Source organism: Lathamus discolor, chromosome 2 (genome assembly GCF_037157495.1).
Source record: "Lathamus discolor isolate bLatDis1 chromosome 2, bLatDis1.hap1, whole genome shotgun sequence".
Taxonomy (NCBI): domain Eukaryota; kingdom Metazoa; phylum Chordata; class Aves; order Psittaciformes; family Psittacidae; genus Lathamus; species Lathamus discolor.
In genome coordinates this window covers 56,232,951-56,260,169 of record NC_088885.1, presented here as the reverse complement: position 1 = coordinate 56,260,169, position 27,219 = coordinate 56,232,951, and the positions used below count along the sequence as shown (strand labels likewise).

At 38.9% G+C, this 27,219-nt stretch overlaps 1 protein-coding gene across 2 annotated transcripts in view; it reads right to left on the bottom strand.

Annotated features, from left to right (window-relative positions):
- GHRHR (growth hormone releasing hormone receptor) overlaps nucleotides 1-26,947 on the bottom strand; it is a 40,752-nt gene extending 13,805 nt beyond the window's left edge. For both annotated transcript variants that reach the window (XM_065666905.1, XM_065666906.1), the window contains exons 1-4: nucleotides 26,875-26,947; nucleotides 2,216-2,321; nucleotides 1,494-1,601; nucleotides 200-300 (exon numbers count right to left, since the gene is read on the bottom strand). In XM_065666905.1, coding sequence (XP_065522977.1) covers nucleotides 200-300; nucleotides 1,494-1,601; nucleotides 2,216-2,288 — 282 coding nt within the window. In that variant the 5' untranslated portion in view covers nucleotides 2,289-2,321; nucleotides 26,875-26,947. The remainder of the gene's footprint in view (nucleotides 1-199; nucleotides 301-1,493; nucleotides 1,602-2,215; nucleotides 2,322-26,874) is intronic.
- Nucleotides 26,948-27,219: the final 272 nt, after the last annotated feature.

Below are 27,219 nucleotides of genomic sequence, written 5' to 3'. Positions count from 1 at the left end.
TACAGTAGTACTCCTGAATAATAAAATATCCTTAGTAATTCTCCAAAAAAAGTAACTAGAGAAAAATTATAATTGCATTCCACGCTTAATAAGAAATTTCAGCTTTGGCTAAATTTCTTTCCACAGTGGTCTTCAGGAATATAAAGTAATCCTTTAACATCAGCACACCATTCACATATATTTATTTAATTAAACTTACTTCGTCAAGTGGAATCTCATCTTCTACTGGACAAGCAATATGATAGGGAGGGAATGGATCAGACCAGCCTTTCTTTGTGCAGTTCCTTTTTACTATCCCAACTGAAACAGAAACACTTATTTTTTTCTGATGAAGAGCCCCATAACACAGAAAATAAAAAATGTGAGAAGATTTTTGCTCTTATGAAGATTATATCAGGAGGAAAGGATCGTCTCCATTAGTATCTCACTGAGTTGATAGGACATTTTGCATGTGTACATCCGGGTAGTCAGAAAGAAATTGATTTATCTAGAGACAAGCAATGGGAAAAAGAGAGAGAAATGAGGTAGCAGAGGTAGAAGTTGGAAGGAATGAAGAAGAAATCACATCAGAGGCAAGGCTGTCTACTGAAGAAGATTGGGAAGCACTGCTCCATCAGAATTCTGCTTTTTTCAGCACTCACCTTTTAATGTATCCTTTCTCAATCTTGGGGCTTACCCTTTCTTTGCAGATGAGAGGCTGGAATAAGCAGTTTGTTCTATGAGGATAGCATGTTTCCATAAAAAGATTAATGAGTCAGATGCAGGGTAAGTCAAAGAATCTCAGGGCAGGAAATGAATCTGTACAGATGAAAGGGATTTTCCTTATCCCTCTTTTATAACTAGCATGTGTGAGTGAGGAAGAGGTTGGATTTTGCAGTTTCTTTTTCTTGTGGAATTGCCAGATCTAAGTCTTTCCTGGAAGATGGTTTCCTCCTTATGGGCTTTCAATTTGTTCCTAGCCGTATTTACCCAGACAGTAAGCAGTCACAAGAGCATTAGTTTGCAGTCTTGCATTTGACCTAACACATATGCTATTTCAATGACAAAATTCTGCTTTGTATCTGCTTGGTTTTAAAGAACAATCACATTATTCTTTCTTCTGCCTTTCATTTCATCTCACACTAATCACAACATAAATTTCATAAAGACCTATGCTTAAGTTCTGACTTAAACTACCGCCGTACAAGCTGTATGGAGAACTCATGCAACAATCTGATCCCAAAGTCTATGGAAACCAATAGAAATCACTTTATTGATTTCAGTGTTCTTTGGCTCACAACCTCATCACAGACTGTGATTATATACAGTTATGTATACATTTAAAATAGGAAAAGAACTGATAAGCTCCTTCAGATCCTACTGAAATCTTTGCAGTAATGTTCTGATCCAAATAGCAGGAACTTGCAATACTCTGTCTTCAGCCCCCATTCTCAGAAATGCTTTTGCCAGGCATGCAACACAATATTAGGAGTGCAACCATGATAGTACATCACCTGACTCCTTCATGAAGTGAAAGAGGATGTTTGGACATGGTAAGGCAAGAGTGTCTCCAGCATCTGCCTCTGGCCAGCACATTAATTTGTCCCAGGCTCTCTTGCAACCTCGGGTAGAAAGCAAAACTTATTTTTAAGCATAATTATATTTGAGTATAATAAAAACCCAAAACTTTTTAAACTTTGACATTCCACCCCTTACATATTTTATAAAAATTATTTAGCCACAATTTTTATTTTATATTGAGAAACAAACACCTCCAGGGGACTATTTAATCTGCTTTAGTTAGACCCCTTTTGTAAGAATGTGGTGGGTTTTCAGACATAATGCAACAAGTGAAAATGTATTGTGGGACAAAAGTTGCTGGAAGAAAGGCCACGTGACAGTATTTGTTAAGGGGTTACACTGGTTTTAAAGACCGACTTGCCCTCACAGAACAAGTGTGATGCCATGATAGCATCCAGTTGGGGAAGGAATAGGACAAGGGTGCAAGGATTCACTCAGATGGATTGACCATCCATTTTTTATTTTGAAAAAAAATGTTGAAAAAAAGATTTGAAAGTGAATGATGACTGGGAGTAGACAGAAGAAAGCTGACCAGAGAACAAGGATATGGGACAAGAAGTAAAACACTTGGACAAACACATTGGCAGCATGGCTGTCTTCTGACTCTGGTAAAGTGTTGTTTCTCTCTGTCTTTTAATCTCTCACACATGGATACCTGCTGGTGTTGCATTTCCATGCTCTTCTGTGTCCTCTAGACATTCAGCCTCCTTTTTCTTCAGCTCTGTCATAAAATCACATTCTGGGTGGACATTCCCAGCAACCTACAAGGAGAGGAGTTTCAGATGATTAATAAGAAGGGATTGGGCCCAGCCTTTAACTCTGGACCAAATTTTGCGAGTAACAGGGCTGTGTTATGGACATAGGACACTAGCTTTGAGTTCAGCAGTGAAAGGGTGGCACCGTCTCTGTAAAGATTGCAATGGTTTTGCAGATGAACCCAGCTGAGCTCTGTCAAAGGCAGTTGAGCTGTGCTACTTTACATCAGAGTAAATTATTTGGTAGTATAGCTGTCAGAAGATGGCAGCTACAGCTCTGAACTTGGAAGTTTATAAGATTCTCTGGCTATGTTATAAGGAAAGGAATCTTTTCTTGGGCCTGGATTTGAATGTAGGATTTGTTTGCACCCTAACTTTAGCCCTGATAAATCTGGGCCCAGGGAGACAGTATGCACTTGGGGAGGCTCCTTTTCTTAACAGTGAAAAGCCTGGTGCTGCAGGGCATACTGCAGAGCCCACCTGGTCCTCAGCACAGACATGCCCCTTCCAACTTTTGAAGAAACATCTTGGAACCACACACAATTACTGCAAAATTGTCTTCTAAATGAGCTCTTCATCCCAAAAGGGGGGAATCTGTTCTCTCCCTTCTGCCATCTGTTTTTCTTTACATATGGTGGGAGGCAAAATTCCTTCTTTTGGAAGAAACCTCTCCACCAAAGCCTTTGTTGGTTTGGTATGCTGGTATAAAGAAAAAATTGGCACTCAGTGTTTTAACAGTAGGAACCTTTTAGCTGCTTTAGTCCTTATTCAGACTTGTGCTTAGATGGACACCACAGTAGACTTAGGAGGCATCCAGAGTACCTTGGCCACCAAAATACTTTGACCAAAGAACAAATTTTGCAGTGGGCTGATGCACACCACAATTGATGTACTCAGTATGCAGAAGTAGATACATCTATTTTTCACAAAGAAAGCAGTATATGCTTTGTACAACCATAGCCATTGTTCCCAGCCTCTGAAGGCCGGTTGTCATCAGACACACTCTCATCTTAGCTCTGCACCTTGGCCATTGGTGCCAGTGTGCTCTGTATGTGTGAATATGGATATAGAGACATAGATACACACAGCCAAAAATAAGCTCAGGATGAGACTTGCATTGGGAACAAGTGGCTAGCATATGGCTCAGTTTTATTCCACCTAGGGAAGATTAATATTCAGAGAATTTGAAAAATAAGGACCTGGCTTTCAGTTCATTCAGAGGGCAGATTGTATCCATTCCAATAAGCTGGTGTTTCACCTACATGTTAATGTCCATATCTCATGTTGGTCTGCAGAGCATTTGGACTGCATCTGAAACATCGAGGCTCTCAGGCTTCTGGGGAATACTGGATTAATTGTACAGCCTTATGGGGTTTGGACCCTCGCACTTGAAAACGGCATGTATCCACATGTATGCCCTTCAAGGACATAGTGTGCTTCCCATTTAATACACTTTAAGGAGGATCTGTTTTTTTCTGCCAAACTTACAGACAGTCAGTTTGCAGTTTAAGGCAGCAATGAAAAGGAGGGTCCCATGTTCATGAAAAGGAGTTTCTCATGCTCAAGGCTGAACGAAGTTTGGTGTTTGAGAGGAAGGTAACTATGAATGGATAGAACAGGGGCCAGTCATTGCCTTAGCCCCAGGAGGTGGAGATCTGCTGTGTGGAATGCCTCAGTGATGTCAGCCCCAATCAGTAAAAGCAGGTAGTATAGGGAGCCCAACAATTCTGCTAAGATACGCAATTGTAGACAGGACGACAGAATATTAGCATCTGTTTTAAATATCATCCACCACTTGATATCTCTTCTGATGCAAACATATTCTTCTCTCTTATACTCACCCTGGACAATGAAATTCATCCATGATGAAAAGCTTGCTACCTATCATGTACGGTAGCTATTGCAAAAAATAGCTTTATTAGTCAGTAGAAAAAACGGTCAACCAATTTACTGAAAAAATATTTTACAACGTGCCCTTGGTTCAGCAAACTGTGCCCAGAAAAACCTCAGTAGGCAGGAAATGTACCCGTTTGTACAGTCCTAAATTATTTCTCCTGGCAAAAAAAATGACTAAGTTATGCCTATGAAAACTCTCTTTGCTTACTGAAATGTTCATGGCAAGAGCAAAGCTTGTTTGGCTTATTCACCAGTCCAGGAAACCCTTTCTTCTTTCTACGTCTCCAGACGTGTGAGGACACTTTACCACATGCATCTCAAATGAAAAAATGAAACTGATGAAGTGGCGGGTATTTAAATTATTACCTCTTCCCTCAAGAAGGCCTGACCTTAAGAGATCCTCTCAGTTTATATTCAAGTCAGAACTGCTGCTTGAATAAACACCAAGTGAAAGATCTGCTATGACAGAAACTCAGGTAAAATAAACTAAAAAGATTTATTCCACTCCTAGGCTGTGTTCTAGAGATATTCAGCCCCCTAGAGTATTTGACTATATCTAGCAGACCCTTACACTTTCCAAACAGCTTGAATAGTATTGCCAAACAAGGTGTATAATCAGGTTCCAACTTACTCTGAAAACATCTATAGACTTACTTGTTTAATCTCATTTTTTACCTCTTTCCCTTCTGCTCATTTATGTAATCATCAAATAATGTAGGTATGAGACATTCTTTAAGACAAGAATAAATGTCTGTGATTTAGCTCCCTTTGGTGTCTACATCTAGAGAGACATCATTATCTGATCTAGTCATCTCAGGTTCCTTTCATGAGGATAATGGAGAGAAGCTAGTATGTTTGTGCATAGATCAGTTGAATTATTTTATACATGTAGTTCTGCATGGAATGAGCTCAATTCATTAGGATTCCCCTGACTGTTAAATTCATGCTTACTTTTAAATTTGGGCTTCAGAACTGAGTTAGACGAATACCACTTATTATGGCTACTGACATTGTGTAGGTTTCTGCACGGATCATTATAGCAGTATTAGCCTTGTAGCTCAGCTGATAATAAAACAAGTGTTTCTGGTTTGTAGGATCCATAAAGAAATGAAGCTCCATAAAATCTTTTTGTTTGCCACATCAGTAAAATATTAAAATGGAAAAAATTACAGGAATTGCACAACAGGAGCCAAAATAGAAAATCTTTTTGAGAGGCCCATAGCTAATATTCCAGGTTGTCCTCTTGAACATATAAAAATTTTCTTGCTAATGAGAAAAACTAAATTACAATTAAAATTAACACTGATATGTTCCAAATAAAATGTGAATTTGCAGTTGTTGTATCCATCAGTTAATGTATTAAATGGAGCCATGGATTAGCATAACTGCCAAAAATCAGCCCTTGTCAGAGGGCTTCTACTGAAAGTCTTCTTAATGTGATAAAAATAACAATAAAAAAGAAACAACCAGTAACAAAAAAAAGAGAAAACCCTCTTCCACATCAGGCTCTAAAGAGGGACATGAAATGCACACATAAGAAAGTAAACTTTTATTTTTTTAATTATTCTCAATGTTTTCATAATGGCATGCAAAATCTAAATTATGCTTTTCCTCCATTTTCTCCCATATACATCAGAATGGGTTAATATTTCCATTCTTTTCACATTACAGTAGGCACCATACAAGCAATGACAGAAAAAAAATCATGATCTATGAAGCTGCAAGTCAGCCTCTTTAGCATTTAAAGCTTCTCCAAAAGTTCAGCTTTTCCAGGGAAAGTGTATTATCAAGATATGCCAACAATGAAAACAGATGGCAGTTTTTCCACCATTTTCTACTCAAATAAGAGTTGTTTCCCTATCCTCTGTTATAAAAAGATATGTAACACACTCCAGGAGAATTTTATTATGCATTTACACGTAAACTTGTTTTTGATCCGTGCATAATCACGTTATAACCAATCCAATTTTATAGAAGGTGCTATGTCTCTTGGGTAAATGGCTCAAGTTCTTACAGAGACCTTCGGTGATATAGTTATTAGGACTGGATCCTGATATTCTACTTATGAGCAATTACACTTATCTGCTTCCACTAGAGGGAAGTGGAGTTTGTCACACAGATGATACAAAGGAACCATAGCCTCACATCAGCAAAAAGTATTTTTAGTCATTTCGCAGTGTTTCATTTCTCTTGACCCACAAAACCAAGCTGCTGTGCTCATGAAGTGCTTCTTCAGTGAAAAGATTCCCCGGGAAGAGGAAAGGATATAGCAAAGGGATCACAAAAGGAAGATGCTTAAAATGGAATTACTCTCAAAAGCGAAGAAAATATCCTTCCCCCACTTTTCACAGACTTTTCCTGATATCTGTGTGATCCTGAATGCTGGTTTACTAATCTTTGTCCAAAGCAAAATGTCAGCAGGACCTCTATGCTTTTTAGTGCATCTGGATATTTCTGATTCTGCCACAAGTACCCCTGATCATTCAACTCATTTGTTACCTGTAGCATCCCAGCTGCTCACATATTAAATAACATTAATGCTATAAACAAGGCAGCTGAAATTGTAACCAATAAGACTCACTCTGAAATTTAAGAAAACTCTTAAAACTCAGCTGCTTTTACATAACAGTTTTTCTCTGTTTTCTTCTTTGTCCTTATCTTTTAAAGCCTACACACAAAAAGGAGGGATTCTGCCAATTATGTTGTTTCTCCTTAGTGAGCATGTGGTAAGAAAGCAGTGAAATGCACTGATATTTAGTTCCTACAATGTGTGTCCCTTCTGCCGCTGTTCACACTTTTCATAGCATCTTGCCTTGTTTAACTGGAATCCAAAGCAAATAAAGAGAGACTCATGCAAAAAATAAATATCTGACCATCTGCTCCAAGAAGAAAACTAGCAATTATTGAAAAACAATAAATTAAAAGCTTTTTTTCATACAATTACTTACAAGCACTTCCAGAATCAGGGTGTACAGAGCACAGTGGTATAAAGCACTAAACTTCATGTTCCAAATCAAGAGTCAGACTTCACTTTTTTAGCCTTTCTTAGCATCTTTTACCTGCTTTTGACTTCCCCTTGTCTTGCCTGTTGCTGATTTGAAGCATTTATCTTTTTGCACAGAAGTGACGTAACAGTATAGTGAAGTGGGAAATAAATATTAACAATTCTCTAAGCTGCATTTAACCTGCTTTCCATCTTTTTTACTTTGCTGCATGCTCAAATACTGGACTGGAAAATTCAGTGATTGATCCCAAGATTATGGGAATTCTGACCCTCCTGGCAAAGAAACCTCCTGTTTCTTTCTTTGCAACACATTATTATTTTAGGAGGAAGGGACAGCTCCAAAAGTTGATAATCCTGTATTAAAACAACATAGTTGACACAAGAGAAACCCTCTCCTAACAGCTAATGTTAATGTCAATTTATTCTAACAAAGCACATTTCATAGTGTGGCTTCAGTGTATCTAGGTGTGGGTGTGTTTGTATGGCTTATTATGATCTTGGGACTATATTTTAAAATACAGAATCAAAACCTACTCATAGGCATGTGAACATAATTTCTGCTCTGTACCTGCTGGACATTGATTTGCAGGCAAAATCTACAAGCTATTCTTACTTTGCTTCAGACTTCTGATAGTTTAGTGTCTAAATCTGAACTAGTCAACTTCTCTAGCAAAAAATCAGAAATATGTTCACTCAGCTCATTCATCTCAAGTTTAGGACAAGGCAGATGAATCCCACTCTGGAAATACCGAGGCTCACTCAGAGCTCTATTCCAGCTGTTGTTTCTGTATGAAAGCTTGTCTATCAACTTATACCACCTTGAATGACTTCAAATTCCATATTAACATTAAGCAAATGTTAACATTGGAAAATCAGAGACACAAGATATGAAATAATTTTAAAATATTGTTCTCTTCTATTTTCATATCTTCCCATTCCTCAAAATCAGTTTTGAATGCCAGCTCCCATATTCCCACAGTGGTCCATTCTACAACCCTGTGATCACCTCTGACACTGCTTTTCTTTCATCTTCCCTGCTCATCTTTCTGCAATTATATCAAACAACCTCTTACTGCTTAACTACACAGTTTGGGTAGGATAATGCTGAAACTTTGGAAAGGGGCTCCCACTTCCTAGACTAGAGTTGCAGTAAACAAGGGACTCTCCTGTGTTTGGAGATATCTGTGGAGATGAAGCATTAATGGCTTGGTTGTCGATCAGATCTGTGATGGAACTGAGTATGTGCAATGAAAGAAAGTGTCTTTGGAGAGACAAAACTGGAAATCTTTCCTTTCAGTGTGTGCATAAGAATTTATTTCATTTTTCTCCAAAGCCTTATACCTTGCATAAATTAAGCCAGCTTTCATGAGGCTGTCTAAAATGAAACTAGAGCTGCGTTCCCTCCAAGTTTCATCATCTAGTTCAGAAGGATGAAGCTCTAGACCTTGTAAATAAACACTTATGAGCGTACTTACCATGGACAAATTCTCATTTTTTTTCAGAAGCTACAGAATTCCAAGAACTGATAGGTGGCTATACCTCCCCACAGAGGTATAGCATGAAAAAATTTCAGCCCATGGTGTTAAATTTACTGTTTCAGCAGGTAAAGTTATGAAAAAAACTGGTAAGATAATTTAAACCTACAGAGTTTCAATTCACCATACCACATGCCTTCAAAATTATGTCTGGCAACAGTATTCAGTTCTTACCAGTGTTTTACTGATTACCTCATATTATCATTTGAGGAGGTAGACATCCTGAATCTTAACACTAAGCAAAGTGCTTTCACTAGTAAGACTGCAACAGGGAGTTTCAACTGTCTTACAGATACTTAATATTGTTATATTCCTTGAAAATCTTATAAAGCCATAGTGACTGATGCTGCTATCACAAGTTCGCGCCAACAGAGGCTGTTACAGCCCTCGGACATATTTCCTCTCCTTTACTTTCCAAAGAGATTCCAGATTAAAGCAAAACCTTTGGCTGAGCATCCATCAGGTTTCCTGTAATGTATCACATCAAGTTTCCTGTAATGTGTCAGTGTTATTGAGGTTACTAGTCTTTAGGCTATCCCACAAATTGTCTAAAAATCATGCATTATGCAGCCATTTCAACTAGAGTTTCAAAATGAATCATGAGTAACACCTCACATTTCATGGGGGTGCACTTTTTAGTACATGTATTAGAAAAATATGTTGCCTATGAGTAAGATTTTGCTATATGTGCTAGAATTTTCCATTTCAGCCACCAATCTGAACCATTATATGTGTTTATTCAGTGCTGTTAAAGTCATGCTTATAAAAAATACAGAAGGCATTACTTACCATGTTTCAATGTACTAGAACACATGCAGAGCCCTATGCAAGACATTTGAGAAGGCTTTTATTTTGCAGGGAGAATGAGCATTGGTATAGAGGAGTCTCATGCTGAAAGCCACCATACAGGAGCTCTGATGATCGTAAGTCATTTTTGAAGACTTGGCTTTTCTGTATTTTCATCCTTATTCTGCCAATCTGCAGCACAGACATTCCATTAGAATGAGTTCCTTCCTACTGTCGCTGTTTTGTGTAAATTTCCAGCTGTTTGTGGTTAAGACAAAAGACAAGTCTAAAGGGCTTATAGGTCCTTCTTTTTTCCTTTAAAAAAATGTCTTTTTTTTTATTTTATTAAACTGAAAAGTTGCCTCAGTAACTTACAGAACTTTGAGCTTCATAGTTTCACCATAAAAGTACATCTGAAAGGCCAGTATTCCACAGGCACAGAAAAAATTATCACTTCCTACCAGTTCTATCCTAGTTTTTCAGTCTTGAATACCACCACCCCTGCAAGTCCACTCCCACGCTTCACCTGAGCACTTGGTAGGTCAGTAATTACTACATCTTCTCTCCACTCATCGCCTCAATGATTAACGCACTGCCTGTTGCACGCAGCTCCTCTGCCAAGTTGTTTCTAGCGATGGCAGCTTGCCCTTAGGACAGCAGAGATGCAAAGGAGAGATTGAATATTCAGTAGAAATGTGCTTCTCCCCGTGGGCTCCCCAAAGGAAAAAGCCTGACATTTTCACAGCTCTCTCAAGGAGTCTGTGGCTGCTCTTTGCAGAATACTTTTAGTTTGTGCTACCAACTGACATAGTTTGTAAGATACTGTCTAATTTCACAACAGCTTGTTGCTCCTGCCAGCCCTGTTTCTGCACTCTTCTTACACACAGAACAGCATCCCAAAACTTATCTAAAACTTTTGGGGTTTTTTCCATTACTTTTTCTTTCTCTGGAAGAGCTCCTCCATTATTGTTGCTACAAGGATGTTTAATCACATACAGATGAAATGTCGCTATTTATTTTATTCAAACCATTCTTGAAAATGTCTGTGGAAATCTTCATTGTTTGGACACAATCTGATTTGATTGCTGGAAGTTATGATACAATGAATTAGCACAAAAAGAATAAATGTAAACTACCAAAGGTAGATGGTCTCGCTGAACAGAGTTATCGGATTTCCCCAGGCAACAAGAGCAAGGGTGTAATTATTTTAGACAACCCTTGTGCTCTCTTCATACCCTTGAGAACTCAGTGCTCTTATACACCTGGTTTGCCTAAAACAAGTTTCAGGCCTATATCTGTCTGCTTTAACCTTAACCACCATGTAAATGCAGTTACAGGTAAACAGGTGAGAGTAAATTGTCTCTTCCAGCAACATGCACAGCTGGACACCAAATCCTAGAACACAGGGTGCTGGCTGGTTGTGGTAGGGTTAAATTTCATCTATGATATGAAACACTAACCATCACAATATAGTCCAAAATTTATGAAGAACATTTCCGCAGCAATTAATAATGTCTTATGATGATGGAAAGCTAGAGGAAACCTTTATACTATAAATGAGCATTTCACAGTCTTACCAATTACCTAATAAAGACAATAACAACTTATTTCATAGACATAAAATCAAAACAAAACAAAAATAAAAGAAGTTGTTTCTAAAGTTATAACTAAACAATTTGAGTTAAATAGTCAAAGCTTCTGACATGGCATTACCACAGCTTCATATTTCCATATTTCCCAAGGATCATGACCAGAAAAATTTATTAAGATTCAGCATTGAGTAAAGGGCTACAGTTAGCATTTTGTCTTGGACTTGCTAATCCAGTCAGCATGGTTAAAATTGAAAATGGAGTCAGGACTGCTTATGGGGTCTATCAACATCAGACGCACAGGCACACACTGTCTGAATTTTGCAATACTGAAGGCAAATCTGCTCTGGAATAAAGGGAAATTTCAGTCCCCACCGCTGTCTCCCAGAGGCTCTTATTGCCATGACAATTCTTTAAAACTATTGAAATTTAAAGGAAAGGTGTGGGAGGGGATGGGGAGAGAAAGGCTGGGTCTAAGTCATTTAACCACAGCTCCAAGAATAGGAAATTTTGTTGTGCAGACGTGACAGATAAATGTTTAGTTTCTGAAGAAAAGTTGAATGTTTGAAACAGGGAAACTTTAGACAATCCAAATCTTAAAAAAGTTTTATAAAGGGGGCCTTGAATTATCGTTTAAATACTGAAGATCGAAAACATGCAGAGCCATAATTATGCAGTAGAATGAATTTTTCTTTGTAACACAGTGTAAAAGGGTGACCATTTTGTTCTGACCGCGTTGAAATGAGCGGATGAATTTTAATTAAAGCCGTTCAAACATAGCACAAAATGTACTCTTGTTTATGTTAAATGTTTAAACACTTGTATATTACAGGTTTGCACCAATGTGCTTGATTGATTTTGTCTCTACTGGGATAAATTTTCTAGCTTGGCAACAATGCTATGGCACAGCTACTTGACCACAGTGCTAGCTTCAGCACTTCTTTCCTTTCCCTTTTGACTTTCTTTGGGATGCTTACTCCCTGCCAGAGTTATTTGTGGGCATAGTGGGGAATTGGAGCAGGGAGTTGATCCAGGCTAGAAATAAACATTCTTCTCCCCCCAGGAGAGTCAGTTACCCCATCCACCTCACCAAGTTTCCTAAATGCTGTCAGTGTAACAGAGAAGGCAGCTCCTGGTAAAGAAGCTGGAGTCATTTTTAGGAGAGGGCAGGCAGCATGGAAACAAACCTGAAACCATATCTTGCGGCTACCTACGGAACATCAGGTGATGTTTTCAGACACGTATCTTGTCATTTGAGTGCTGTATTTAAAACTTCTCTTAAAGAGGAAAAAAAGCAGAAGTTTTTGCATGCTGAACTAGGAAAACATAAACTCATGCAGATGATCTGTACGAATGATTGAAATAGGCTGTTTAGTTTTTTTTTAATGGCAGCCTGTTACTGAAAAACTATAGATTGAAGTGGGCTCTCATGCACACTTACAGACTTCATCTTTGGTATGGTCGAAGGTTTAATCATTGATATTTGACTTGATTTCCTTATCTACAGGTAAAAAGATTTCCTTTCCATCTGCTTGTTACAAAAACAAGCTGTAATCCAATGGTAGGGCTGTTAGTATACATATAGTAACATAACAAGAATTTTTTTATTTTGCCAGGTAGTCTACAAAAGTCCTTATTGACACAAGCGCACTTAATAAAATTTAGATATCAAACATTCCTACAATCACCCACAGCTGGAAAAGGTTTTCTATGCTTTTTAATACAGCCAACAGAAATTTTGTAGGATGGATATTTGCTGTTTCAGAGAATAGGCAAAATAGAAAGAAAAGAAACCCCAAAACACCACTACAAAACAAACAAAAAAATGAATGCCAAAACAAACCAAAACTCAAACAAAAATTAAGTTGCATGTAAAATGAAAATACTGTGTTTAAATTAAAAAAAAAAAAACCTGCACATAAACATAAAACAAAACTTCAGTTTTTCTTGCCATGATAAATAACAGAAATTAACACATTGCTCATCTTTAATAGTCTTATTTTGGATTTGAGGTGAGAATGACATTGGTTATCCAACATAGCACAAAAATTATCAAAATGCTTGATTTAAATTGTAATAAAAATATGTTTTAATCAAAAAGGTAAATAGAATATTATTTGAAGCATCTCAATTTATCTTATGAGTTTTACAGATGATAATTTCCAGATTTCTGGTATACTCTGTGAGATATCTGCTATCTTCAATTGTTTACTAGTTTTTCTTGATTTCTCTTATTTGGTATTAACATCAATAGATGAATGTAGCAAATACTAATTTCCAAATGTATTTATTATCTAGAATCAGTATTAAATGCTCTGAAATTTTTCAGTTGAAGAAATTTTATTTCCTTTTTAAATTAAAGTCTGTCTGGGCTAAAAAGAACATTAATTTCTAACATATATTGATTCCTTTTCCCATTTGTAGAGAAACCTGATGATTCTGTGGTCCAAAATGTCTCTCTTTTTTAATTCTTGTTTAATTAGTTGCTCATTAAGACTTTGAAGGATCTAGAAATGGTCCTTACTTTCATGATCCATCATCTGCTGGTTATACTTCACCACTGCCTTACATCAGTGAAGGAAAGTAACTCACTTCCACACTAATAATTTCTGGATACAGTATAGCAGAAACAGCTGCAAAAAGCAATACTGAGATGGAAAAAATCAAATTATGTTATAGTACTGGAGAAAGGCAAAATTACTGGATTCATTAGTGAGAGTACTACTTATTTCCTCCATGGAAAAATACTTCATGATGGTAAGCACTCAGATTGCCAGAACAACTTGATCAGTCTATGATGAGGACTATTTTTCAAGCATTTTTCAAGAAAGCTTTGGATCTGCTGGAAATAATCTAGAATCAAGGAGAGGGTTTGAGGAGAGGCCAGGAAACTACAGCATAAGGCGAAAGGTCAGACAGAAAGCAATGATTTGGCCAGAAGAGAAGATGAAGAGGCTATATGACACATCTGGTATTATAAAAAGAGCTTTGGAAAGGAGGCAGGAATAATTTTGCCCATGTCAGATAGGACAAAAACACACTGGCTAAAGCTCCTAGAGGAAAATTGTGGATGGGATTTCAGGAAAAATCTTTCTGGCAAAACTGGTAAAGCCTTTGAGAAATCAAATTAAGAAAATGTGGTTTCCTCATCTTTGAAGAGTTTTTGAAAAAGATCATACAGACATCCATGGGAGTGATCACTGAGACTGCCCTGGGGCTGGCTTGGTTGATGCCTTGAAGTGTCTTCAAATCCTGTTGCCTTATACTTTGATGGACTTCCAGCAGTCACAGGACATTGATCCTTAAAGTGCACTGCCAACAGAGTTGTCTTCAGGGGTGGGCAAAGTAAATGGCCTTTGAAACAAATGAGAATTTGAGGAGAGAAACCAGACAATTTATAAAGGCATAATATTTTCTTTCCCATGCCACTAATTCATTTGCTGATTAAACTGGCAATAACAATGATTTTAATTCTTCTCCTTTTTTTTTTTTTCCAAGAATTTCAAAAGCTAATGGGGAGAGAGAGCAAATTTTCTTCTATTTTTTTTCTAGAAAGCATATTAAAAGCTGTGAGTACCGCCTATGACTTTGAGATGAACTTTAGTATGAACTTCATTGTATAAATGTTATAAATCTTGAACAATTACAAAATATCTTCACTGAAGAGTGGAATCAAGATAAGGTATAAACATGATACTACTCTTCTAAATTAATGAAACAGTTCCTAGCTAAAAGAAAAAAAAGTGGTAGTAAGGGGGAACAAGAATGTCAGTCACACTTATAAACCTTTACATGGTGGGGTCAGGCAGCTATCACAAATATCTGCTTCTGTTCTCCTTTTTAGTGGTGAGAATAATAGTGAACATGAAAAGTGTAGAGGAGATACCATGTCACATTATGATGAAGAAATTTCTGTGTTAATGTAAGTGGCTTATTGATCTTTTATATACATTATTAATAGAAAACATGAAAAATAATGAGACAATTTTCTATAAAATTAAGATAGATTTAGAGAAAATATAATTACATTAGGCTTTTTGAACTAAGGTTAATAATGGCAGAAGAGCCTACAACAAAAGATGTTCTAGGTACTGAATGCTAAAGCCTACTAAAGAATAGGACATTTATTAGTACAGTCACATACAATACAGAGAATCATTATAGCAGTCAGATGTTAATAACAAACAACCCCACAGAAACAGCTATTATTTGCCTTTATATTTTCATACAAGCCAGTATTAAGGTATTCTTTCCGTAACTATGTTCTAATAAACTGTGGGTATCCTGACCAGGCAATAAGCAAAAATCACTGGTGAAGAAACATTTACATTTAATTAAAAAGGTGAATAGTTATTTCATTACCAGGCTCTAATCACTGTTAAAGGTTGTTGTTGCTTTTGTTTACTCTTGTTTATTAAGAAGTTTTGGTAAATAAAGCTACACTGTAAAGTACCCATCCTTTTACAAAATTATTTCAACTTGATTTGAGCCATTACACAGCCTATTTTTGCCTTGGGAAGATCACTGACTGTTCTTTTTATCGTGTTGTCAGCCACAGGTTAAGATAATCAGTAAATGTGAAAAACGACAGAACCTCAGTACTATGCATACAAAAGCAAATTTAGTTAACCATGTGTCGTGGTTTAAATAAAGTCAGCCATAAATCATGCAGTCACTCTCTCACTCCCCCACTTCTCTCCCTCCCCCTACTCCCAGAGGGACAGAGAGGAGAATCCAAAAGAATGCAACTCCCACGGGTTGGGATAAGAACAGTTTAGTAACTAAGGTATAACACAAACCACTACTGCTACCACCAATAATAATAATGATAAGGGAAATAACTAGAGAAGAGAATACAACACCTCACCACCAGCCGACCCAAAACTCGCCCACCCCCATCTGACCAAGCACTGACCGATACCTAGTCCAACCCTGCAGTGCACTAGCCCTTCCAGGTAACTCTCCATTACATCCTGGGCGTGACGTGCTGTGGTATGGATCACCTCTTTGGCTATTTTGGGTCAGGTGTCCTGTCTCTGCTTCCTCCTGGCTTTCCCTCCTCCCTGGCAGAGCATGAGGCTCAGAAAGTCCTTGGTCAGACTAAAACATTTGTGTAATCAGCTCTGTTCCCAGGCCAAAAGTCAAAACACAACGCTGCACCAGCTACTAAGAAGGAGAAAAATGACTGCTACTGCTGAACCCAGGACACCATGGCTGCGGGGAAAGGCAAGACTGGTTCTGTTTTACTCTATGTTATGCACATTAACAAATCTTACTCTTTTTATTGCAGAAAGTACTGCTGCTTCATGATCTGGAGTGAACAGCAGTGTGATTGGACTCTTGCCTGTTAGGGACGGCTGAATATAATTTTTTGGCAGCAATTTTTTTTCCCCTTCCTAATGGAAAGTTTCCTCCTGATACACTGAAAAGGTCTCCATCAACTTTAATGTGAGTTCAGACATCTGGGGTGGGATTCAGTTACCTGAACAGATGGGCTAGTGATATCCAAGATGTTCTGGCTCATCCTACTTCCATCTGGGCAGGAATAGTACTGGTGTTCCCTAGATCTGTCAACATAGGTGTGTTCAGTACTCTGGGATTTTTGAAATGTCAACAGATATCATGTTAAGACAACTAAATTAAGCACTGAAGTCAGAAATTTATTCTCCTGCATGCATATATTTAGATGCTGAAAATAAGGTGTCCAAATCTCAGTCTGGATCTTAGAATCATAGAATCACAGAATTATAGAATAGTTAGGGTTGGAAAGGACCTTAAGATCATCTAGTTCCAACCCCCCCTGCCGTGGGCAGGGACATCTCACACTAAACCATACCACCCAACGCTCTGTCCAACCTGGCCTTAAATACTGCCAGGGATGGAGCATTCACAACCTCCCTGGGCAACCCATTCTGGTGCCTCACCACCCTAACAGGAAAGAACTTCCTCCTTATATCCGATCTAACTTCCCCTGTTTAAGTTTTAACCCATTACCCTTTGTCCTGTCACTACAGTCCCTGATGAAGAGTCCCTCCCCAGCATCCCTATAGGCCCCCTTCAGATACTGGAAGGCTGCTATGAGATCTCCATGCAGCCTTCTCTTCTCCAGGCTGAACAGCCCCAACTTCCTCAGCCTGTCTTCATACGGGAGGTGCTCCAGTCCCCTGAGCATCCTCGTGGCCCTCCTCTGGACTTGTTCCAACAGTTCCATGTCCTTTTTATGTTGAGAACACCAGAACTGTACACAATACTCCCAAGTGGGATCTCATGAGAGCAAAGTAGAGGAGCAGGATCATCTCCTTTGACCTGCTGGTCATTTGACCTGCTGGTCACACTCCTTTTGATGCAGCCCAGGATACGGTTGGCTTTCTGGGCTGTGAGCGCACACTGCTGGCTCATGTTCATTTTCTCATTGACCAACACCCCCAAATCCTTCTCTGCAGGGCTGCTCTGAATCTCTTCTCTGCCCAACCTGTAGCTGTGCCTGGGATTGCTCCGATCCAGGTGTAGGACCTTGCACTTGTCATGGTTGAACTTCATAAAACTTCATAAGGTTGGCATCAGCCCACCTCACAACCGTGTCAAGGTCCCTCTGGACGCATCCCTTCCCTCCAGCGTATCAACCGAACCACACAGCTTGGTGTCATCGGCAAACTTGCTGAGGGCGCACTCAACCCCATTCTCCATGTCACTGACAAAGATGTTAAGCAAGACTGGTCCCAACACCAACCCCTGAGGGACACCACTTGTTACTGGTCTCCAGACGGACATTGAGCCCTAATCACAACTCTTTGTGTGCGGCCATCCAGCCAGTTCTTTATCCACCGAGTCGTCCATCCATCAAATTGATGTCTCTCCAATTTAGAGACAAGGATATTGTGTGGGACAGTGTCGAACGCTTTGCACAAGTCCAGGTAGATGGCATCAACTTCTCTACCCCTGTCCATCAGTTCCGTAGCCCCATCATAGAAGGCCACCAAATTGGTCAAGCAGGATTTCCCCTTAGTGAAGCCATGCTGGCTGTCACCAAGCACCTTGTTGTTTTTCATGTGCTTTAGCATGCCTTCCAGGAGAATCTGCTCCAAGATTTTGCCAGGCACAGAGGTGAGACTGGTCTGTAATCTTCTCCTTCAGTGTATTTGATCTGGCTGAGATGGAGTTAATTTTGCCCATAGGAGCCCTTATAGTGCTGTGCTTTGTGTTGCTAGCTAGAAAGGTATTGAGAACAACCAAATGTTTTGGCTACTGCTGAGCGGTGCTCCACAGCATCAAAGTTGTCTCTTCAGCATCCCCTTTCACGAATAGCCTGTCAGTAGACAAGATCTTGGGAGGGGACACAGACAGAAGAGCTGACCCCAACTGACAAAAGGCATATTCCGTATGTCTGCTCAGCAATAAAAGCTAAAAGAAAAGGGGGTGGGGGGGGTGGCATTCCTTATAGTGTCATTTTGATTCTGGAGCAAGTGCTACATGTACTGAAGCCCTCCTTCTCAGGAAGTGCCTGGACATGGCCTGCTGATAGGAAGTAGGGAACAAATATTTTGTGTTCCTTTGCTTCTGTGCACAGCCTTTTCTTTTGTGTTACTAAACTGGCTTTATTTTGACCCACAAGTTTCTTCCATCTTTTCTCCTGCCTTGTCCTTCTGAGGATGGTTAGTGACAGAGCAGCTGGGTGGGCACATGGCCTTCAGTCAAGGTTAACTCAGAACAGTCAAACATGGGGCATGAGGAATTTGAGATAAAGACAGTAATTGGGAGAGGTAATGGGCAAAACATGGAATGAATGCAGCTAGAGAGAAGTGAAATGATAGTGGGGAATTTCTGTAATTTTCATTGCAATTGTGGTGAAGGAGCAAGAGGTGAAGTTAAACTCTGAAAGAAGGGAGGGGTTGGGTTAGGGTTTTAAGATTTAATTTTTATTTCTCATTATGGACGGGGCTTTGAACAACCTTGTATAGTGGAAAGTATCCCTGCCCATGGCAGGGAGGTTGGAACTAGGTGATCTTTAAGGTCCATTTCAACCGAAACCATTCTATGGTTATCTTATTCTGATTTGATTGGTAATAAATTGAATTCATTTCCTCAAGTCAAGTCTGTTTTGCCCATGACAGTAAATGGTGAGTGATCTCCCCCTCTTCTTACGTCAGCCCATGAGCCTTTCATTACATTTTCTCTTCTGTGTCCCACTGAACAAGTGAGAAATATAACAGCTTTGGTGGGCACCTGGCATCCAGCCGGGGTCAACCCACCATACCAACTTAGAAGTCTATTTATGGCATGCTGCCTTTAGAATAAGTTGAAAGCATTGCACCTCCAGAAGAAGTGCTAAACCTTGGGTGACTTCAATGACCTATTCTGCTTGCTCCAAAATCTTAATCTCTAGAGACTGAGAAATTTTTAATCATATTTATACAATGCCTAGTAGAGTGGAAGCTCAAAGTGGAAGAAGAGCTAGCCTTGGGCACAGTCAAATAGGTAAGTCAGTGATATTCAAGTGGCAGACACAGTGTTGATGATACAGTGTTAACAGTAGCACAAGGTGAGTTAAGTGTTCACTCTTGGTGGCCCATAGACCACAGATAAGACTGTGCCTGCGGTTATTCTGCAGACAGTTTAACATCGTAAAATGCTGGGCCAAAAAGTAGGGGTTCTGGTTACACTGGTTGCAGTAGTAATGAGAAAAGCAAGAAACATGTTATTATTTTGATTACACAGTAGTAACTGAGTAATTACACAATGTGGTAATTCAGGAATGACTAAAGAGAAAAGGGAACCATAATTAACTACTCTATCTTGAAACATGGACTCTTATTTGAGGAAATGACATAATAACATGGAAGTAATCTCTCCTCACAAATTTAAGTACTGTAGAAATAGTTCTCAGCTCAGACAATTTTTTAGCCTTAGGAAAGTACTGGCTTAATAACTTCTGAAGGAAAACAAGAAGAAATACATGCATATAAAAGTGTATACACATACATATACATGAGAGTGTAAACGGGTTAAACCAGAACTATCTGCACCTCTTTTCCTTACAAGGGAGTATCAGCTTACTTAGCTTACTGGGGTGCAAACAAATTCTGGAGGTTTACTGAAACAATGACAAAATACATTCTTCATCTACTCCATTATATTTGCCATATTTTGATGGCTTTGAATGATGGATAAATATGAGGAAAACCAGAAAACACCTGTTGTTTTATTACAGTCCTTCATAGATGTAGGGAATAACAACAGAAAGACAAAACAAAAAAAAAAAAAAAAAACAAAACAAAACCAACCAAACAAAATTAAAAGCAAAAATCCCCAGACAGTATAAAAAACCTCAAAAAAAAAAAAAAAAAAAAAAAAGCAGGTTTCTCTTGGATGATCCATGACTACAAATACCAGTTATGCAAGACTCTAGATATAACAACTGAGGTAGCTATGTATGTTAACCCTAATCTAATGCTACAGCAATGAAGATTAAATTCTATGACAGATGGCTGTTTAACTACAAAGTTCCACACTGATAGTGATTCACATCCTCCCCTGGCAACCAGCTCCACAGCCTAGTTTTAATTCTAGTTATGAAGTTTTTCCTAATATTCAATCTAATTCTTCCCTGCTGTAAAGCCATTTCTTCTGCCCATAATGATGATAAGGAATAAATTATGCTTAAGTGACATCTTTTTTAGCCATCCTCAGCTAACCACCAATCTCCCTTTCTCTCTGGAATTGCATACTTTATTCTTTACGGTTTCTCTCTGAGACCTTGCTTGCCCAACTTCTTTATTCTAGCAGCTTTCTCTGAGCTCCCTCTGGTCACTCTTATTTAATAGCAAACTTGCAGTGTTTATAAATGTATTGTGACACAAAGAAAATAAAACAGAATTTTAAAATTTCTTTTGAATGCCATGTAAGACCCAGTATCATGTCAAAAACTTCTTTTTCATTGGGACCTAAATGTGACTAAATGCTCAAAAAAGAAGTAAGATACAGCCTCAGTTTATTTCTTTTAAAGCCATATACTCTACCACGGCGATGCCAGTAGGGACTTGGGATGTGGTTTAACTGCTCTAGGCAAGGTGTGGTTGAAGAGACCCTGCCTAGGTAGGATCTATAGCTTCTATCCTCCACCAAAAAGAATTTCTCTCATTTCAGTCCCTATCACATCTGGGGCTTACAGCCAACAGATCTGCAGATCAGCTGGGCATACGTGTAGCATAATGGCCGCCAGCTGACTTGAGCCTCCTGCTTTTCTGCAACTTCCTGGTCCTTCCTGCTCACTGAAGTGATCACTATTTGTAGAACTACAGGATTTCCAGATCAATATGTAGTCTGGAAAGATTTTATATATTTTTTGTAAAGAAAGTGTCTCTACCATTACTTTCTCCTATCTGATCAAAAGCCTGAAGGAAGTTAAACTGCAGGCATTATCTTGATTTTGTGGTCTTCCGAGTTTTGTTTCTCATAAAGACAAAAGGAGAGGTAGAGAATGACTGAACCATAGTACTAGGAATGGGCAGTGTAACCAACTGACCTCTGAAACAGCAAAAGTCATCAAACTTCCCGTTCTCTGATCAGAAAGGGGGAAGTGTAGTAATTTCCCTCTGTCGTTCCTCTCTCACTAGGTCAGGATACCCGCACACTAGCAAAACACCACTTCATACAAGGGTTTGGGCAGAGACTTGTACAGGAAGAAATAAACTGCAAACAAAGTGGAGTTGTAAACTTATCTAAGTCTTGTCAGAATCAGGAAACCATTTATAAATCTAGTTCATTTCTGGGAAATTTTTGGCATAGGATATATGGATGGCAGAACTTGTGGCAAATGTGATTCTCCTCTGGCGTTGTCCTGGGTTCAGCAGTGGCAGTCGTTTTTCTCCTTCTTGGTAGCTGGTGCAGTGCTGTGTTTTGACTTTTGGCCTGGAAACAGTGCTGATAACACTGATGTTTTTAGTTACCACTCAAATGTTTTAGTCTGACCAAGGACTTTCTGAGCCTCATGCTCTGCCAGGGAGGAGGGGAAGCTGGGAGGAAGCAGAGACAGGACACCTGACCCAAACTGACCAAAGAGGTATTCCTTACCACAGCACGTCATGCCCAGGATGTAACGGAGAGTGACCTGGAAGGGCTAGGGCCTGCAGGGTTGGACAAAGTATCAGTTGGTGCTCGGTTGGGGCGGCGGGGGGGAGGGGGAAGTTATCGGTCGGCTAGTGCTGTGGTATTGTATTCTCTCCCCTTGTTATTTCCTTTATCATTATTATTATTGGTGGTAGCAGTAGTGATTTGTGTTATACCTTAGTTACTAAACTGTTCTTATCTCAGCCCGTGGGAGTTGCATTCTTTTTGATTCTCCTCTCCGTCCCTCCAGGAAAGAGGGAGGGAAAGAAGGGGGGAGTGAGTGAACGAGCTGTGTGACTTTGTTTAAACCACGACAGGGATGTTCTTGGAGGATGAGTAAGGAGGCTCAAAATTTTCCTTATTTATCTGTCTTACATGACACATAGCAATAAGGTGCACTAATCAACATGATAATTAGGTAATTTAATATTCAGCATTTATTGTGTAATAACAATAAACAGCATTTTGAACAACTACTAGTTACAGTGAGATGTATTACTCATGAGTGCAAAGAAACACACATTTCCGCCTCATGTGAACAGTAAGGAAAAAGCAGAAATCTGCCTTCTAGACTGATTCACCATTTCACTTAATGGTACTGTGTATCTCATTTCCTGGGAAGTTTCAAGCAGTGAAATCAGTCTTGACACCCTGTCCTTTTATCACACCAAAGTGACTACATGATCTGAAGTTTGGATGAGGGTAAGAGGGTAAAGTGTCAGCAACAGCTTTATTAAAATGACAGGACACTTGAATGTCTCAACTGGAATGAGTGTCTCCAGAACTGTAGACCTTGGTGTTCACAGCAAGCATCTCATGGTTATTAGACAACTGCTTGCCTCTGACCATTTGGTGCTACTCAAGTTCTAATTGAATATCAGCAAAGAAAGAAGTTGTCTCCAGGTAGTAAAATGTGCAATATAGAATTCAAAAAACTTCCAGATGAAGAGTTTGGGGTTTGATTTTGGTGTTAGGGGTTTTTTCCCTCCTCCGTTTCCCCAGTACATATATAATCAGTTTTTTCTTGAGGGCAAAGGGGACGGAAAGGGCTTGACTGGATTTTGGTTTGTTATCTTTTTTAAGGAAACATTTCTTTTTCTCCCCTGAGGTGTTATCATAGTATACATTTGCCGTACTACTTTATAAACCTTTTTGAAAAGACTGTGCGAATAACACTGACATTTTTCAAGTCTATTTATTACTTGATATAGAATAAACAACCTTTTTTCTTTTTTTTTTTATTTTTCTTTTTCTTTTTTTTTTTTCTCTTTTTTTGGAATCTCCTTTGCCCTAAAAGAAAGCAAGAGATGATCTTTCATCTGCTGTCCTGATAAGCTACACCTCTTGCTTTTGTAACAATTCACTGATGGAAAAAGGTGGAAATTTGCTCTTAGTCGATATCACTGACTCTCAGCTCTATCATAAGGGTTGAGAATATTCCAGTCACAGTGGTTTTTTTGAATTGCCACCAACCAACAGGAAGCCAATGCTTTTTTTAGCAGAAAAGGTTCTGAAACATCAGTTGTCATACCAAGCTCTAGTCCATGGTGTAAAATTTAATTGTGCTTGCTGACTTTGGTGCATGATCCAGTCTGGTAGCTCTGTTCTCACCAGCTATGAATGCAAGGTAACTCAGCCTTCAATGTGTTTCACTTATTCACACTAACAGTACATACTTGGGCAATTACTAGTTGTTGGGTGACAAATATGCAACCCTACCAATTTCACAAGAACATGTCTGGTTGCGCTTAAGTCCCTTACTACTGGATTTAGTAGGCATTTGAAATGGTCAGAAGTTCATTCCACTCAACCCTGGCAAAAAGGCAGACTTCTGACCAAAGTCGAGAGTTTAATTCTCAAAAGGATGAAGAGGAACAGCTGTGAAAGAAGAGAGAGCTATTTATACAACATGGTTTATTATAAACCATTGCTGAGATCAGAGCAGTGCCATCACAGCTGAAAAAAATGAGCAACTGATTTGAAAAATGTATTTTAAAAGAATTAAACAATATAACTTGTATCTTCACCTGCTTTGAAGCACTTGTTACGTTAGGAAAATGAGACAGTTGTTGAAAAGATCTTCAAAAGGCTTCAAGAAGGAAGAAGTGCCTGATCACACTCAAATATATGATGTCTATCCTTCTTTTCCAGCTTGGACAAGGAAATTAGAGTAAGTCAGCTACATACTTTTTCAAAGCAACATTTTACTGGGTTTTTTTTTCCTACCTCAATAATAGCTCTCATGAGAAGAGTTAATGCAACATTGAGAAAATAAAATGTTGTGGTCTTTTGTCTACAGCCAGTACGCATGACACTTTTTGAGTAATGGAAAAAAAATAATTATAGATACCTGACATTTTTTAAAAATAAGTTTTTCACAATGTGGATGGGAAAGAAGAGGACAAGCAGGACACCAGAATATTCTTTCAGTGAGTTACACATTATATCGTATGATGTACATCTTGATAAGGCATTGCCTTGATATTTGTCATAGTTTTTTTAGAATATTAAAACCACCCTTAGAACTACAGTGAAACAGGGACCATGTTTAAACTCTGAAAACCAGAGACTGGTATTAAACTAGAAATACTGTCTATAACTTCATCCTGTGTAATAGTGTCTAGAATATAATGGGAATAAAAATGATCTGAAAACTGTACCCCAGAGTATTTGCAAGTCAGTAAGTAATTAAACTTCACAGAACCTTTGTAATAAAAAGTTAATTTTGCAGTTTTAATATTAAAATATTCAGAGGGAGCTTGCTGCTAGTGTCATAATTACTGGATAAACACAGGCAATTGATTTCCACATACATCTTTCTGCTTCAGCATAGTTCTGTCCAAGTCAGAGGGAGGGAAACTGAGGCAACGACATATCATAGGTGAGGTTTTCAGAAACATGAGTGAATTAGGAACAGAATTCCCCAGAAAATAATGCTGAGATTTGAGTTCCTAATTCAGTCCAATTTGAAAATCTCTCCTCAGGGGAAGAAAAATCAAACTTTGATGTTGCTCTTCCACACCTGTATGTAGGTGTGTGTTAGAGTTTGACACTAACGTACTCTGAATGTTAGCAAATATCATCTTTCCCCCCCTCCCTTTTTTTTTTTTTTTTTTTTTTTTTTTTCCAGCTCTTACATGAACATTGCTTCTTTTTCCTTTTGGACAGCAAATATTGCCTAACACAATTTGTCTGATACCAGAAATGGAATTGATGGCTGGGCCAGATCAAAACCAAGGGCCCTTCCTTCGCTCCTATTTTCTAGACATTAGCTCATGTTTTTTGAAAAGCTCATGTTCTTTGCTGCAACTTCACTGCTATCACAGCCTGCATTAAGCTGTAATTTGGGATGACTTGGCTTCTGTTGTGATTAAATTGAACTCTTATCATAACCCAAATACAAGTTCTCGTGTGTTTTCCCAGAACACAACAATATTGGCTTAACACCAAGCTGGCAGTCTGCACTCTACGTCTTGGCTAGGAAATTATATTTGTAGATTGGTACACATACAAACACTCCTATATACACATGAGCATACACCCTCACACGCACATCCGGATGCTATTTCAAGCACTAAGATATGACAGTGACAGAGGAGACTAGAAAATCTCTGGACATATGGAAGCTGCAAATTTATTTGAGATGTAAAAACCTCTTTGATCCACTTTGAAACTCCAGTTCACACTCTCTGTTGCTATGAGGCAACCAAAGCCTTTTAGAGACCAGCATTAAGGGACACCATATAAGAGAACTGCTCCAAATCTATAAATTTTAAAATAATTATTTTTCCTTTTATTTGACCACAAGTCTTCCTTCCCCAGCTCCTTTCTTCATTGACAATATTTATTAAGGGAGGCAGCCCCACTTTCCAACTTTTTATGAGTAGGGGTGGAGAAAACACATTGTACATCCCACCCATCTAAATATCCTGGCAAACCACTTGAGTCTCACTGTCTCCTTATTCTGTTTGTTTGCAGAACCTATTTTATTTTGAAGAGCAGAGTCCTTCAAACTATTAAAAAGCTGTATCCCCGGATGCCAAAGGGACAACACAGAGCCACTTTGTAAAGCAGATTGGCTGTCCTCCCTGTTTGGAGAGAGAAAAGCCTAACTGAGAAATACTCTTGGATGTCACTGAAAGCAGTTTGTCAAGTTGTCAAAGGGTCTCTGCACCTCATCGGAGCCAGCCATGGGAGAGGAAGGAGGGAAATCTCCATCCCCAAACTGCCTCTGTCACACTGGGAGATTAAGAATTGGACTTCGTCAGGGAGGACAGGGACAACTCCTGGGAGAAACATCACCTGTGTTCAACACACTTGAGCCAACATCATAGTAATTAATCTTGACAAGCCTTACAGGTTTTATCCCTTCCCAGTATCTTCAGTATGCTTTCTTATTGTCTTCAAAGAGCATTTCTCCTCTGCTGAACCACAGAATGTTCTGTTCATCCCTCTTCCCCAGACAGCAAAAAGGATGGTTTTCAAGAAGCACCTAAAGGAACTTAATGTAATAAATCTCCATGATGCAGGAAATCAATTGTCTCTCAGAGCTCTGACACACAGCAGCCATGAAGTCTGAATACAATACACTTTCCACTACAGTAAGTCTTTGCTTGGTGAAGTTTTCCCATCGAATGACTTACCTGTGTGGGCAGCAATACCTCCCTGTTGGTCTCATTCTCCTAGTCTCCTTCTCCCACTTCAACCATTGTCAACCTTTCAGTCACACCTGTGACCTAATCTAGCTGTCGTCATTTCTTTTGGCCCCATGTCAGACAAAGACTTTTTTTAAGCTATCTGACAAAGCTGTACCAGGTTCCAAAGGCCTTGAAATGACTCAGTCCAACGAAAAAATGTTCACAGATTACATTTGCTGGAGTAAATACTGGGTTTAGTTTTCCTTCTCAAACTTTAGCTCAGACGAGGCGTATTCCCCAGTCACATAATGCCTACAAGCAACAGACTAACCTATTCACCCTAAAATGTGC